The sequence below is a fragment of the Eretmochelys imbricata genome, chromosome 3 (assembly GCF_965152235.1).
Source record: "Eretmochelys imbricata isolate rEreImb1 chromosome 3, rEreImb1.hap1, whole genome shotgun sequence".
Taxonomy (NCBI): domain Eukaryota; kingdom Metazoa; phylum Chordata; order Testudines; family Cheloniidae; genus Eretmochelys; species Eretmochelys imbricata.
Window position 1 is genome coordinate 120,148,058 of NC_135574.1, and position 16,897 is coordinate 120,164,954.

At 43.1% G+C, this 16,897-nt stretch overlaps 1 protein-coding gene across 3 annotated transcripts in view; it reads left to right on the plus strand.

Moving 5' to 3' along the window:
* Positions 1–16,897, plus strand: part of SYTL3 (synaptotagmin like 3) — a 67,011-nt gene that overhangs the window by 42,727 nt on the left and 7,387 nt on the right. For all 3 annotated transcript variants that reach the window (XM_077813279.1, XM_077813280.1, XM_077813281.1), the window contains 7 exons: positions 136–208; positions 1,806–1,933; positions 5,562–5,705; positions 9,586–9,764; positions 11,943–12,045; positions 14,904–15,074; positions 15,347–15,461. In XM_077813279.1, the coding sequence (XP_077669405.1) occupies positions 136–208; positions 1,806–1,933; positions 5,562–5,705; positions 9,586–9,764; positions 11,943–12,045; positions 14,904–15,074; positions 15,347–15,461 (913 nt within the window). The remainder of the gene's footprint in view (positions 1–135; positions 209–1,805; positions 1,934–5,561; positions 5,706–9,585; positions 9,765–11,942; positions 12,046–14,903; positions 15,075–15,346; positions 15,462–16,897) is intronic.

Here is a 16,897-nt window from a genome sequence, read left to right on the forward strand (position 1 = left end):
ATGCTACAGAAATGATAGCCCTGGGCAATCTTACACATATGCTATTTTTGCAATTTCTAAAGGCGCGTGAACATGGGAAGCTTTGAAAACACAGTTCTTTATTTTATCTCTTAATTTTTTTTCTCTCAATTGCAGGAAATCAGCCAATCTAAAAGTTTTAATAAGTCTGTGGAAAACTTGTTTCTATCTCTTGCCACAAATATGAAAAGTAAGTATCCTTCAGTGCTTTGCCATTTAAATTTGAGCCACAAGTGGTTACAAGTGAAGGGTCTGTTAGTGACTGCTGCTAAGACCAACAAATATTTATAAGGCATGTCTCATTTTCCATCAGAATTCCCTCAGATTTTTTTAACAAGCTGAGCAACTGATGATCCCAACTGAGCACTCTCTCTTTTCTTGCTAAGTAGCAAAAAGACTATATATGAAGGTGAGTTTTTTTTAAACAAATGCAACAGTTCAGATATGTGGAGATAAAACCTGAAATTACTGCAGCAAACTCAACTATTGTGGCGTGGAATATGCCAACTTTCTATTGTGGTAACCACTGTATTCTCCATCTTCCCCTCCCCAAGTGAACTTGTCACAGATTGCCCTTCTTTGATCACTCTCAGAAGGAGGGATATAGTATTGTCTTTCTCTTTCCTCTCAGTTTTTTTAAAAAACCTCTCCCTTCCCTTTCTCCCTCATTCTATCTTCCTGTCACTGTATGTGTTTTTAAAAGTCATCCTCTCCCGTCAGTCCATCTTTAATCCTGATATTCTTTGTCCTTCTCATTTTCCTCTTTGACTTATTGCTATTCTCTCTTCTTCAGTAATTTTAGAGTGCAAGTTTAGGCTTTGGATACGTATATGGAACAACCTGCACCTACTGGAGGGCAGAATTTGGCCCCGGGTGCATAACAAAAGAGAGCAATAGCCAGAAGAGAACAAGCTCCGACCCTTATGAAGACCAGAGACCCCACTGTTTGCATATATTTTTACTAATCCATTGCCTGCTGCACAGACTGGGCGCAGTTGTAAATTTTGTCCCTCATGGCTAGAGCAGTATCCTTATCCCAAGGATTATAAAATGAAACTAGACCCGAGTAACTTGGCACTAGTCTCTTGCCTCCTTTCTGTCATCTTTCCTCTTAATCACGCCTTTCTAGTGAGGAGTCCTCCTTGTTTTTGGTGATACAGACTAACATGGCTACCACTCTGAATTCTTTCTAATGAGACTCCTCCTCCCTTGAAGTCAGTGGGGGTACTTACATCCTTAAAATCATGCATATGGTTACATTTGTGCTGGTCTGGGGCCTGAATATAAAATGTTTCCACTTTCTTCCATATTTTGTATCCATTTTAATTGACTCCCCATTTTCCTAATTTCCACTGTAGCACTCCCGTAAATGATCATAATGGTATTGCATTTGTGTAGTGCCTTTTATCCCAAAGGAACTCAAAGCACTTTACAGATCAATATCTAAACTATATGTAGGGATCATCCTCTTACCCGCTTCTGAAATGCAGGCACCTCTGCGATGAAACTCTGTTTGATAGCATACAGCAAAAATACACGGTAGCTGAGAACAAGGAGTGAAGAATATCTTTTCCAGTTGAGACTGCAAGGGGAATTTAGGTAGGCAGAATGCAGTTACACAAAATGGGACAGGTACTTGCTTTCCCATCTGTTTCTTTTTCTCAGGTAATCAATAGTAGATCTGTAATCTAAAAGATCTGAAAGGCATAGGATTAGCTTCATACATCTCCAGATTTGCTGACAATGTTCATTATAAATGTGCCCCTCTTTCCTTGTATTCATTTTAGAGATCTCAAAGTCCCAGAATGATATGAGGGCTGACAAAAGTCTCCTAACTACAGATTACGGGCAGGACATGGAACGGAGGAAGGAAAGGAGGAGTCAGTCTGACACGGCCATCGATATTGCAAACAGGGTATGCAATTCATTATACATAGTCATTATAGTTTTAAGGGCTGTTTTGTGATTGGAATATGATTAGAGGACTGGTGATTGTCGTGATACAGTACTGGCTTTATTAGAGTAGTGGAAGCTAGTTAAGGTTACTTTGAGATGGCCACTGGATCTCCTCCTTTTTTAACTCTTCCAGTAATTCTTCTTTTTGGCTGAAATTCTCCAGCCTTAGTCTCAGCTCAGAGCTAAGGGCTAGTTTGCATGGAGCCACCTTGCTCCAACGGGGAACACCAGGAGTGCGTGTAGCTCACAAGCTCTCCTGGGGCTGCTTGGTACACACTCTACACTAGCCAATAGGCTGCTCCGATTGCTCTCCCAGTCCATCTGCTGGCCCTCCTTCATCCCCTACTGATACAGAGCAGACTGAACTATGTCTCTTCCACGCCATTCCTGGCACTTGTTGGGCAATTTGCTGAGGAGAGCCACAGCAGCCCCTCATCAGCTCCCCAACCCCCCTCCCAGTGCCTCCCACCCACCGGCAGCCTCCCCGATCAATGCCTACCTCTCCCTCCCTGCACTTCCTGATCAGCTGTTTCGTGGCGTGCAGGAGGCTCTGAGGGGGAGGGGAAGGAGTGAGGGCACGGCTGGCTCAGGGGAGGGGGCGGGAAGGGGTGGAGTGGGGGCAGGGCCTGTGGCAGAGCCAGGGGTTGAGCAGTGAGCACTTCCCGGCACATTGGAAAGTTGGCACCTGTAGCTTCAGCCCTGGAGTCAGTACCTATTCAAGGAGCTGCATATTAACTTCTGAAGAGCCACATGTGGCTCTGGAGCCACAGGTTGGCCACCCCTGCACTAAAGCATCGGGAATTGGCTGGTGTCGGTGTCAGAATGCCAGACTTAATGCACCAATGATCTGACCTGGTACAACAAATCCTAAGTAGTTTAGAAAATGAAGCAAATTATTTCTGTGGTGTTTATTTTTATGGGATGCATTGAAACTATATTATAAATATTATGGAAAAAGATAGATAGGTTAATCACCGCAGTGCTTCCTTTTAGTTCTATGCCAGTTGTGTGTGACCAACCACATCCCCAGTGTTTCCTCATCTATCTGGTTTCACTGGAAAATCATTGCTGTGTTTCACTACACTGAGAAGCAATAAGGAAGGAGTTTATATACTGACATTCTCTACACACCCTAACCATGCTTTCATTGCACATTAAACACACATCCTATTGTGTTTTATAGATGAATGAGGTCTCTATAGTTTGAAATCTCCCAGTGATATGTTTGCCAAACAATATGTCTGGATTTTGCAATTGGCTATAAATTCTAAAGGTTTTAGGGTGATAAGGTACGTCAGCACTTTGTATTAGGGATATAGAAAGGTAACATTTTTCTTGATTCTGTTGTCGGAGCTCTGCTCTTGGAGAACAGGAATTTCTAATGTCCCTGTAACTGAAAAACCCAAGCCTCTGCTGAAGTTTTGGCTGATTTGGGTGAAGTTTTGGTTGATCTTCTATTTTGGATGTCATGATTGCAATCTAGATTTTCTATTTCTGGTTGAAGTTTTTACTCACACCTTTTTCCCCACCCCTATTTTATGGCTCTGAGCATTCATGCTCTGTGATCCCTAAATTTACTTTTAATCTCTGTGAGCTGTTGTGCCCCTGTCTTACTTTTTCCTAGCATTATCTCTAGTTCTGATCTTTGTCTTCCTTTTGATAGTTCTAGTGGCAGTGTCCATCAGTTCTTACACTTCACTGTGTAGCCTGTTTGTTATCAAAATGCCTCATCTGTTATTCCCTCTGTGGTTTCCTAGTTTCTTTTTATCTTTGTAAACCAGGTTACCGCCTTTCTTTTTTCCCCCGATCACACTGTTTGCATTCTCTCTGCCAGAACTCTTAAAGTGATCTTAAACTGCAGTTCTACGCTGAAGAGTGACTATCAAAATGGCACCTTCTTACTCAACAGATCTGATCCCTGTGTATTCTTAGACATGCCTCCTTGCTTTGATGACATAAAGCAGTAAAAATTTATTTTTACTCTTGTTAGTTTGTCCCAGTATTATTTCCAGGCATCAAGGTTAGGCTGACTGATGAAGACTGAAGCAAAATAGGCACCAACACCTCAGCCCTTCTTGTTGTCATACGTTATTAGCTCTCCTTCCTCACTAAGTAGAGGACCTACACTGGCCTTCATCTTTCTCTTGCTCATAACCTATTTAAAGAACTACTTCTTATTGCCTTTTATGTCCCTTGCTAGGTGTAACTTACTTTGTGCCTCAGCCTTTCTGATTTTGTCCCTTTTTTACACCTCTACCCTGATATAACGCAACCCGATATAACACGAATTCGGATATAATGCGATAAAGCAGTGCTCTGGGGGGGTGGGGCTGCGCACTCTGGTGGATCAAAGCAAGTTCGATATAACGCGGTAAGATTTTTTGGCTCCCGGGGACAGCGTTATATTGGGGTAGAGGTCTATGTGCTTTTCTAACCTTAGCACTGGTATTAACATTGCCCTGTCCATCATCTTTATGATTGTTTTGTATTTAGCGCGGTAGAGAAGTATAATGGCTTGGATTGTGCATAACCTGGTGTTCAGAATGAGGTCTGTTTTCAAATTAATCTCACCATTTCATCTTCATCAATGGCCATTTTTGTAGGTCTTTCTACTAGTAGTACAGGAAATCCCTGTGTTTATTAAGGGCATGTTATCCCCTCCCTGTGTGCAAATAATTCTCACTAATGTTGTTGGTTCATTCAGGCAGGAATAGTCTCACTAGTCCTTTGGTAGTAAACTCCACTAAAGTGTTTCTTCAAACAAATATTTAATCCAAAGTGATCTTTTCCTTCTTTCCTACTGCTGTTTCCCTCCCCCCGCCCATTCCCTTGATGAAGTGTGTTTCACAGACTGTATTTTCTTGGAAGAACAGAGGCAGATGGACAGGAGACACTGAGGAATCCTACCTCATCTCTTAATTTTGCCCACACAGTCAGAATTTTCGTGTGGGGAGTGGAATTTAAAGATGTGCTGCTTGGAACTCCCTCATTCTGGACTATAGCAAAGTTACAGTTAAACAAACATTGAATGTTCAGCCTTTCTCTGGAGTCATGGCTAAAGTAAGACTTGTCAGTCCATCCTTGTAGAACACGTTCAAGTTACGTTCATTCCGGTCTTTCTTCATATAGGTGGAGACAGGCATATGCCATATCTGCTGCAGCATACAATTTGTAATTTCCTGGAGGAAGAGTTCTTTTGGCAAACTGCCAGGATTTTGGGGGTGGGGGTGGAGTTGTCTTAATGAAGCCTTTTATTAATACACTGCTACAGTAATTACCTTTAATTGTAGTTGACATGTTAGCAATCATCATATGGTGGATAATGGCATGTCCACCACACAAGATTAGGGGTATACTATGGACCGGGTGGAGCAGCAATGGATCAACCAGTGTGTCTACAAATAAAATGTAGTTATAGACCTTTTCCTTAGTCAAACAGTGTCCCAAAATAGGCACACCCATATGTGAATTGTAGGTATGGTCTGTATATTTATGTGGCAGAACACAAGGGGGAGGAGGGCAGGAAACACCGGGCACTTGACTTAACAAAACAAATGAATGGAAGTTCAGTGCTACGTCTCTTACAGATAAAAAATATACCAAGCTTTCAGCAACTCATCAATGGGGCGTTGGACAACAATGACGTTTTTACCAAAAGGTATTACAAGCAGGGAGAAGACATTTCAACCAGTCCCAGAAGTGACACTGTATTCTGTGGTGGCAAAAAACACGTAAGTGTCAATGCAAGATGAAGCAGAATAGAACAGTGGTGTAAAATGGACTGAAGTGTAGGAGTTAAAAGCTTGTTCAGTATAGCATGTGTCATGGATTATGCTCAGAAATAAGAAGAGAATTCTACTTTCGTTCAGATCAGGGAAAGACTGTCTGTCCTTGGCATGGTCCTTATAGCAGTGTTATAAATTTACTGCAGCATAAATACAGCTGAATGAATGGCAGTTAGCTGAAACCTCAGGTTAATTGAAGTTTAGTTAATGTCCTCTAAGGTGTGCAAACTCAGCTGCCTCATTCTCTTCACTGAGAACGGTTTATAGAAAAGGACAAAAACACTGAAGTGCAAAGGCGATCATAATCATTATGGATGGAAAAGCCTTTCTAAATCATTGACATTTTCTACAAAATATAGTCCCCTAACTGATGACATATCAGATACTGCACTTGATCTTAGCCAGAAGGGAGAGAAGAAAACCAATCAGAAGTTAATGCAACAAGGGTTTTAAAGTCTCTTTGATTAGCTGTTATGTTAACTGTATGTCACTGAGGGTAATGCTTTCAGTATGTTATAAATGACTTGACAGGAATTGTCAGGGCACAATAGGTATGCAGTGTCTAGGAATTTCAGAGCTGGAGTTAAGAAGGAAGGAAACTAAAATGGCTCTTAGGGGCCAAACGTAATTGAACCAGCCTCCTGCTTTTTAGTGACAGAACAATGAGATAATTTTACACCTGCTTTTCAGAGGTGTGAATAACTACACAAAGTGCAAGGCGGTGGACAATCAGGCCCTCGGTGTTTGCCAACAGTTCACCGCACAGTTGTATCTGAGTTGCCATAAATTTCCTCTTAGCATAGGTCATAACTGTGATGCAGTTAGCAGAGATGACTTCTGAATGGATAGTGATCTGCCTGTATTCCTCCTTTTCCTTGTAGAACATGATTATTTTTTTTGAGTGATGGGACAAGGTGTGGGGAAAAAACAATTACAAACCCCGTTGATATAAGGGGTTTACTTAACTTGTATTTCTTACCAAAAAATAAATGAACATAACCCTAATCATTGCTTATAATTATATATTCCTTCATACATGAATAGATATTTATTGATGGATAAATACCCCAGTAATGATAAAACAACCAGAGACCAGGGACAAAGCCTTCAGAATGGAAGAGTGGACTTGAGGTCTCTCCTGTTAGAAACCCTTGTCTCCATGAGTCATACCTCTGTATCTGAGATATAGGGCTAGTTTGTGCCCATAAGGCACAGCTCTATGTTGGAGAATAGTATGGAGATGTACTTGCCCCACTGCCCTGGAGAATCTCGGAGGGGGGTTGTGCATCCTACCATCATTCCCACCTTGCATCCATGTCAAGCCCATTACAACCTAGCTTGCAGTGGATTGGAGGGCAGTTGCAGGATGCATTCTGGGACTCCAGTGGCTGCACTGTGGACAGCCCAGTCTAAACAGTGAAATATCGCCTGCTGTATTGTCAAAGGGGAGGCCCAGCTTTATCAAGCACCGTCTTTATGGGGGAGTTCTGCGATGCTGATCATTGATTCATCAAAATCTATCATTTAACCTAAGAGATGGAGTCGCTCCAACTTCTGCCAGCTGGGCTTGAGTACAGGAAGTCATTGTTAATTTATTATGAGGGAGGACCAAATGGACACGGTATTTCCTTGTTAAATGTTTACAATGCCCGCTTTCGTCTGAGGATCTGACCCCTGCTAAAGCCACTACACACTGAAAACAAGGAACACATAATGCTACCCAACCTGAGGAGCACTGTTTGGAATAATCATACAGTTCCTCTGAATAAATAAGAGGTTCAATGAACTAAACAGTAGGGCAGCTTTGCAAAACTGTCATTAACATCTATCAGCGGAGGCACTAAATCTACATGCCTTCCCTCCCTATGATGAGTGATAGTGAAAAATGAACATGTTTTTTTACTTAGCTGTCAAATAATTTACTTCCTTATGGTGAAGGGGTGAGTAGAATTTAAGAAAACTGCATCAGAGATTAGTTGCTGCTCTGGCCTACATCCTGTGAGGTCAGCTGGATTACATGAGCTGTACATCAGTTCAAAATGTAACCCTAGCTCCTGTCAGGACTTCTCTTTCCACCCTCAGGCCAAAAAAAGCAATGTGTGTTACTTGGAACTTATAAGGTAGAGAGGGTGACTTCTTTGACTTCAGTCAAAGATGTTGTGAATTTTGAAATGGTTGCTTGGCAAACTGCACAAATTAAAAATAACTGCAGCGCAGAGAGATACAGTCTATTCTAATCATTAGCCTGTTTTGTTAGCTGCTAAGGCACGCAAAGTAAGAACTCCTTGGTTAACTAAGCTGGGGTGGGAGTGTAGAATAGGACTGGACTGTTTTTTCAGAGAGAGGGATGTCAAATACTGATGACATTGCATTCTGTGAAGGTGTTAGTGTCAGAAGAGATTGCTGTAATAACAAGATCTTGAAGACACACTTGCTAGTAATAGAAACAACGAGGAGTCCTTGTGGCACCTTTGAGACTGACAGGTTTATTTGGGCATAAGCTTTCGTGGGCTAGAACCCACTTCATCAGATGCATGGAGTGCAAAATACAGGAGCAGGTATAAATACATGAAAAGATGGGAGTTGCCTTACCAAGTGTGAGGTCAGTCTAATGAGACAATTCAGTTAACATCAGGATACCAAGGAAGGAAAAATAACTTTTGTAGTGGTAATGAGAGTGGCCCATTTCAAACAGTTGACAAGAAGGTGCGAGTAACAGTGGGGGGAAATTAGTATAGGGAAAAATAGGTTTAGGTTTTGTAATGACCCAACCTCTCCCAGTCTTGATTCAGGCCTAATTTGATGGTGTCCAGTTTGCAAAGTAATAGTACTTAAAAGGAAACCCTGAAGCACTCACATTCAAGCCTATTGTTAAACAAAAATGGAGAGGAGAGACCAGAACTGTCTTGATTAAATACATAGTTCAATACATTGAGAGCTAGATTGCCCCCTGCAGTTATGTGGCTGCACTGAGGCACAGAAGGGAGTAAAGCCTCCTTCTTCACCCTACCTTCAGGGCCTGTGTAAGGACTGGCCACAAGTGTTGTCCAGGCGCTTGGGGGAGCACAGGGGCTGCACCCCAGAACCTTCCCCCCAAGGAGGATAAAGAGTGGGCAAGGAAGAGTGGAGCCAGGGGTCCACCTCCCCTGTGCACTGGTACCCAGTGATGGCTGGCTATGCAGGAAAAGTATGCTATTCCCTTTAAATATGCCACTGGGGAGCCCTAGGGAATGTTTAATAAGTGACTCTCTTTTGTTTCCTACAACACTTCCTCAGGCTCTTTCCAGGGCTGTGTACTTCAGCACTGCCCCATACTATGGGCTGTATACTACAAACACAGTCTAGCTGTACATTTTTAGATGTTTGGGACTTTGGCCTTTGACATCAGTGGGTGCTGGTCAATCCAGTATCCATATTGTTCCTGTCACATGCTTTTTAAAAAATCCTCTTTTTGGTCACACACTAATTTTTGGGGGAGTCAACTTCAAGATAGAGATATGGTCTCATACGGTGGGTGCCTATAGGATAGTTATGCTCAGCCATGTTTCAAGGACAGAGGAAGACACTGCCCTTACCTCATGGAGTTTACTATATAAAGATGGTTAATTCTGTATAGAAAAATGAAGATCTGGTAGAATTTCAACGGAATTTAAGGTCTAGTATGGCAAGTGAAGAAATAGCTTTATGCACGTATTGTGTTGGTTCTGAGTTGTTTGCTGTGACTTTAGCAGTCAGTCTGATGCAAAGATATTAAGATTTGAGGGAGAAAAACTATTTTATCTTACTGGATTTGAGCTCACTTTTTTTAATCCTTGTCTTTTCTTAGGGTAGTTTATATAGCATTAACAGCACTTGCACCGAGGCTGGCAATTTTGACATGGCTAATGTCACAGGAGAAATAGAGTTTGCCATCAGATACGTCTTTAAAGCCTGCACTTTAGAAGTCTGCATCAAGGCCTGCAAGAACCTGGCTTATGGAGAAGAGAAGAAGAAAAAGTGTAACCCGTAAGTGTTTTGATGTAAAAAAAAAAAAAAAAGGCCAAAAACAAGGTGTTCAGTTTTTTAAGATAGTACATATGTGTGTGTCTGACTTGCCACTGTGTACTATACACATATCAACTTATACATAGGGCCAGATGTCAGACCGTTAGCACTTAAGTTGTGCCTGTAAAACATGCCTGTACACTCATTGTCTAGTGGTTCCGGCATGAGGCAGAAAGTTGGGAGATCTATGTTCCATTCCTGACTGACTCACTGCATGACACTGGGCAAGTTATTTAACATGTCTGTCCTTGTCATCTTCAGCTATGAAATGAGAATACGAATCTCTGCTTTTGTAAAATGCTATGACAGCTAATGATAATTGCAAAATATAATATATAAATATTAACTGTGCTAACAGTACCCATTTCTGTGTATGAAAGGTGCCTTTGTGTTTTTTGTTTGCAATGTAGGTGCTAATGTTGGAACGTTTAACCCAGTGTCTCCTCTCTGGTTATTGTTTTGGTTATGAATGATTCTGTCTGTCTTTTCATGGCAGAAGTCATTCATGGGAATTCATCAGGCAGAATGTCCAGCTGTATGGTTAGTGCTTGACCCTACTGTAATACATTGTTTGAATGCATTTGGATCAGCTGGGCCAACAATAAGCATGCTGGAATTCCAGAGTTGTGCTTAGATTCTACCAGGAAGAATTTGGCATTGAGTCTCTTGCAGAGGAGGATCCTAAAACTGAACTCTAATAAAAGGATCCTTGTTGGAATGCCAGCTAATGCCATGGCACAGTTAGAGAATATTTAATAAGTGACTGAATAACCCTTGAGTTTCCTGATGGCGTAGCCAGCATACAAATCACAAAAAAACTGAGAGCATAGTGTGGGAAGTTCCATGTAGTAGTGAACATTACATTCTGTATTTGGTGTACAGAGTGCTGTGTCTCAGCCAGTAGGAAAAAGTACAGGCATTGTTTACAGTTAGAACACTTGACACAAAAGTTGGCTGGGGTAGGTGTTGTTTCCAACACTTATGCTAGCAACCTGTCAAAACTGTCAGCTTGTTGGCTGGTTTGAGCTATGGCTGGTTGGTTTGCATGACTCCCTGTTGCTGAAAAGGCTTTTAAAACACACACAGTACAAAGGGGCTTGGGAAGCACAGGGAAGCAGTGCGTTGCTGCTGAAAGCTACATCTGATCTTCAGTTTCCCCAGAATTTAACCCAGATCGGTTTAACAGTTATATACTGTTATATTAAATATAAAATACTACATTTTTAAAGAATGTTCTGGTAGAATTTGTCTCCTTCACCACAGGCCCTACGAGCAGATAATGGGCATCCATAATGCCATCAATCATCTTTGGCTCTGGACTCATACTCCATGGTGTAGACCACTGTCAGTCCATAGAATTCTGATTAAGAGATAATATTGCTTAATGTGAGTTACTTATGTGGCAGGGGCCCTATCAAATTCACTGTCCATTTTGGTCTATTTCATGGTTATGGGATTTTTAAATTGTCAATTTCAGAGTTTCAGATATTTACATCTGAAATGTCAGGATGTTATAACCATGGGGGTCCCGACCCAAAAGAGGGTTGTGTTGATGGTTGCAAGGCTATTGTAGGGGGGTCGCAGAATTGCCACCCTTACTTCTGCGTTGTTTGTGATAGAGGCACTGTCTTTAGAGTTGGGCAGCCGGAGGGCAGTGGGCAGTGCAGACATGAGGGTCACATGGTATGGGAGGTGATCATCATTTTTTGGGGTGTGAGCAGAGCTAGCCTTATGGGTGGATGACCACCCAGGGTCCCGTGGTAAGGGCAGTGCTGACATCCCCCCACCCCATAGCCAGCCCAAGGCCCCTTTAGCAGAGACCAATGACTGAGAGATCATGGAAACTGACCTGCCCTCTAACTCTTAGAGATGATCAGGATAGGATTGTAACACACCAACTGGCCAGTATGGGGCAACACTGCACTGCATCTGTCCATTCTGTTGATAAATTGAGGTTGTCAGGCTTCAGATAGTCTGAATTTGGCACCGTTAACCAGCACTGAAGATACCCTGGAAAAATTAAGAATGTGCCAAGGATTAGAGAGTGGGGAACATGCTGCATTATTTCCTTCCTTTTCTTTCTCAGTTTGAACTGTCCTAAATTTTGCACTCTCCCCCATCCCTCTCTGTAATTGTAAGGTATGCAAAGACTTATTTGCTTCCCGATAAATCATCTCGGAGTAAACGGAAGACAGCTGTTAAAAAGAACACAGTGGATCCAGCATTCCATGAAACTTTAAAGGTGACTTGTAAACATTTGTGACCTGGAAAGATCTCTCACTTGCATAGCAAAGTCTCCACTTCTTGTGCCCAATCCTACAAGCTCTCTGTGAACAGAACTCCCTTTGACTTTGAAGAGCCCTGTGTGAGGGCTTTTAGGATTGTGCCACACCCTTCAGTTCTATGGGTCAAAGTGAACTTAACCATTAACTAGTGATGGATGCCAATCAGAATAAAAGCAACCTCTTGTACATTTCTGTACAGCTCTATTAATAAGTTGGAAGCTGGCAAAAAAAAGGAACATCTGGCTTTGTCCATAGAAAACATAAAGTTGACCGAATTCTGTTGCAGTTTCTGGCTAAAGAGATCGGAAATGTGGTAAAAGGAAACTCTCATATCTTTTTATGGTTACGTAGACTAATTGTGTATATTACAAAGGAAAATTAATACTTCGTACTATTATCTGTTTGAACTAACATCTCTTTTGTGAGTGTCAAAGGGAGTGTCTCTTTGCAATTTGCTACATGAATCATAGCTATTCCATTCATTCCTATTGTGCTCAAAGGAGTGATAGATCCAAAGTGTTAGTTTCCTCCTTTTTCTTCCCCACCACAATTGATGTCTCATTCACCAGTGTTTGGACTTGTTCATTTACAACACATTAATCGTCACAGTAGAGTAAGGGTGGCTGTAATTTTTCATTTTCAAAGTGCTTTACAGCATTATTTTATGAATCCTTACAGCACCTCTGTGCAGTCCGTAAGTGTTGTTATCCCAATTTGACTGAGGGGGAAGCTGAGTTTGAATGACTTGCTAAGGCTGCAGTGAGTTACAGACAGAGCTGGGATTAGAACTCAGCTGTTCTTACCTCCCACCCTGTACTAAGGCCATTAGACCTCACCTTCTGTGTGTAGCTGAGGGACTGCAATGATGTGCAAGATAGTAAATGCCCCAATGGAATCTGATCATTTGCATGGGAAGGGAAAGATTAATGCCCAGACTCCTTGACTCTAATAAAGCTGTAGCATTTGCTCCTCCCCTGAGTCCACAGAACCAGCCAGGGTGTGGAGTAGGTGATGGTGGGGGAGGATCTCAAAAGGCAGAGGAAAGCCCTAGATTTGGACTCTGAAGTCCCAGATTCTTGCCAGCTTTGCAGAAGAACTCCTCCTGCTCTGTGCTTCTCTGCCGTATACCCCCTTTCGTGGCAGTATGGCACGGCTAGTGCCCCTTGTCTGCTGGGGAGTCACTGAGGGTGCAGCGGTGTTAATGCTCCCTAAAGCTTTTCCTACAGATCAACCACAATTTTGCGGTGTCTTCTCCCTTCACAGCTTGCCATGCCAGCTTTGGGCCTCTGAGTGGTTTTGCAGAGGAGGGCAAAGATAGTTATGTGCAGAAGTGTCCAGCGTAGCTACTTCCCTTTCAGCATGGCTCCACTGTGACTTTTTGCACAGATTTATTCCCCTCCACACTGCAAAGTGAGAGAAGGGGGTGAAGCACATGGGCCATTATTGCTAATTATTGTTGTACAATTACAGAGTAAAATAGGATAGGGTCTTGCTCAGTCTGCAGTGGAGAATAACAGGATGGGAATGGGAAATATTCTAAACTGTGTGAGGGAATCATGAGACAATATGTTATCTTCAAGACCTCCCTCATGACATGAGATGCAGAAATCAGATTCTGGGCCCAATCCTGCAGCTATTACTCAGCTGACGCTCCCTACCAGGACAAGATCCATGACTTCAGCATGTTCACTCTACCCCTGTACGTGTATTTAGAGTACTTTTCATAAGCCTGTTTCATTTAAACATGTGAATGGACAGTCCAGTAGTTCCTGTTATAAGGAACAGATCAGTGTGTTTTGGCACAGACTGTTTCCAGGAAAGATACAGGGCTGTGTTACCACTGAGAATTGGCCCACTTCTAACACGGTGCACAGGTGGCAAAGAGAGGCATTAGAGCTCTGGCAGTGTATCCGCCATTTCACTTTCTCAAACACCATCCAATCCATAAATGTAAATAGGCCAGGTAATTTCCAGTTGGTGGCCTCTATTGTGCGCAAGCCTCTTCAAGATGTGTGCAGTCATACAGGAGAGGTTGTCCCTACATCTTAAAAGGCGGCCAGAAAACAGGATCCAAACTTAGATTTGATAACATAAAAAGTGGGTTTTTACAGAATGTGAATGGGCCTAAATCTCATTCATACTGGGGTCTCTTTACTTTGCTCTGGCCCTGTAAAGAGACTTAAAGCAGCAATAAATTACAGTTACCGCGCTTTATGTGGCCAGAGCAGTGCAAAGGGCCGTCGAGTAAATGAAGATTAGGCCCACTGTGAAGAGAACTGTTTTCGTGATTCTTAAAAATAATTCAATGTAAAAGTTATTTTTCTTCACTTTAAATATTAATCTGCACAGTGCTGCCGCCCCAAGCACAACTGCATTATGCTAGTGCTGGAGAACTAGAACGTGACATTGGCCTGTCCAATATTGCTGTCTCAGCTGAGTGAGGTGCAAAAAGTAAGCAAAGAGCGTGAAAAGTTATTTAAACTCTTAAATTCAGGTTATTAATCTAAGGTGTTAGCAGCACAGGTAGTGACATAGGTGGTCCTGTTTTATTTTTGTAATGTTAAAAGTGAGTGAATACAATGTTTTAGAAGTGAGGGGCCATTACACTGGCTAGAGACAAGCATAGTGCGGGCAGACAATATGCAGATTTCCCAGTCCCATCTCAAATAATGCTGCTCAGTCTAGATCTCCATGGCTTCAGCAAGTCCATTCTTTGGCTTCCTTTGAGCAGAGACTGGTGATTGTGTTGTGATTGGCTCTTGTTTGTGTGTATGTGCTTTCATTAATCCTGTACTGCTATTTATCTTTTTTCTAGTATAAGATTGACTACTCCCAGCTGGAAACACGACAGCTTCAAATATCTGTGTGGCACTCAGAAACACTCAAGAGAAGGGTGTTCCTTGGAGAAGTGGTTGTTCCATTGGCATCTTGGAATTTTGAAGACAATTCAACACAGTCATTCAATTGGTATCAGCTTAAAGCAAAGGTGATTCCTAGACTTTAGGTTATCATTATTATTTTTAATTTTCAAAAAGGTTTGTGTTTTTAAAAAATAGCATATAGTGAAAGCTGTATCAGTGCCCACCCTTACTAGATCATGGAGAGGAAGAATGAAATTTTGATGTAGCAGGCCAGTCCTGCCATACCAGGATCTGGACGGGAATGTTCCAGATATAGGTAAACAATGAGAATGAGGAGAAGGGGAGGTGGTATAGGATGATCATAATAATACAGACTTTTGTGTGTCTCTTTTTTCAGTCTGAAAAACCTGAAGACAACCTGGTTCAGTACAACGGAGAACTCCTGGTGTGTGCAAAACTGATCTTACCATCCCAGTCTAAAAAATGCCAGTATGAAGAGCAGACGAAAGGAGGTACAAAACATTTCAGCCTTGTATGAATTACCCTGGCTATGAAAACATGGAAACAAACAAAGTATTTGTGTGTGCATCTGGGTATAAACACTGCCTGCATAGGGGCGTATTCCTGCTTGAGTAAATAGTCCCTACATATTGTGGCTTGTATTGTGTATGTAAATAGTTAGAAGCCTTTTAAGGTAAAACAAAAACTTGATAAAATGATTTGAATTCCAGACTTGTCAGTCTCACATTTTTTTCCTTTTCACACCAAAAAAGCAGATATAAATGTGCTTCTTAAAGTGGCTTTGGCATAGTGAACTCAGATGCTCTTGAAGCAAGCTTGTGCCCTCAGATCTCTGCCAGTGCACCTCATTCCTGAGCTGTAGCAGGCCAGTTATTCCACTCGAGGAGCCCTCGGGAGTTAGAGACTATCAGTTTTGATAAATCGGGTGATGGGGAAATGTCTGCTAGGTACAAGCACTGCACTCTTCAGACTGTTTTTGTTCCGTCAGTGGCATAGGCACCGACTCCGTGGGTGCTCCAGGGCTGGAGCACCCATGGGGAAACCGGCCTCCAAACTCCCCTTCCCACCCCCCCACCCCACCTTGCCTTCGCCTCCTCCCCCTCCCCTGAGCATGCCGCGTCCCCGCTTCTCCGCCTACCTCCCAGTGCTTGCCGCCGCAAAACAGCTGTTTCGCGCCGTAACAAGCTCTGGGAGGGAGGGGGGAGGGGCGGGAACACGACGCGCTCAAGGGAGGAGGCAGGGAAGAGGCAGGGCCAGGGCAGGGATTTGGGGAAGGGGTTGGAATGGGGTGGGGCAGAGGTAGAGTCAGGGTGGGGAGGGGGGTCGAGCACCCACTGGCACTGGCAGAAGTCGGCGTCTACGCTCAGCGGAGTTAAGTTTAACTTTGCATTCTAACTGGGATTCAGTTTCTGTAAATGGTGCAGTCACTGCTGAAGGAAGGAAAAACTGTAGAGGGTCGATGACTGGGACAGCTTCACATTCTTTTGCTCACTGGATAATACTAAGCACTGCAGGGCAGAGCTCCAGATGTGGCTATTTTGGCTGTTGTTAGCCTTCTACAGCAGATCTCCTAGACCAGGGGTGGCCAACCTGAGCCTGAGAAGGAGCCAGAATTTACCAATGTACATTGCCAAAGAGCCACAGTAATATGTCAGCAGCCCCTCATCAGCTCCCCACAGTCCCCACGCCTAGCGCCTCCCACCCACCAGCAGCCCCGCCAATCAGCGCTTCCCCCTCCCTCCCCGCATCTCTCGATCAGCTGTTTCGTGGCATGCAAGAGGCTCTGAGGGGGGAAGAGGGGAGGAGCAAGGGCACAGCAGGCTCAGGGGAGGGGGCGGTAAGGGGTGGAGTGGGGGCAGGGCCTGTGGCAGAGCCAGGGGTTGAGCAGTGAGCACCCCCCAGCACATTGGAAAGTTGGCACTGGTAG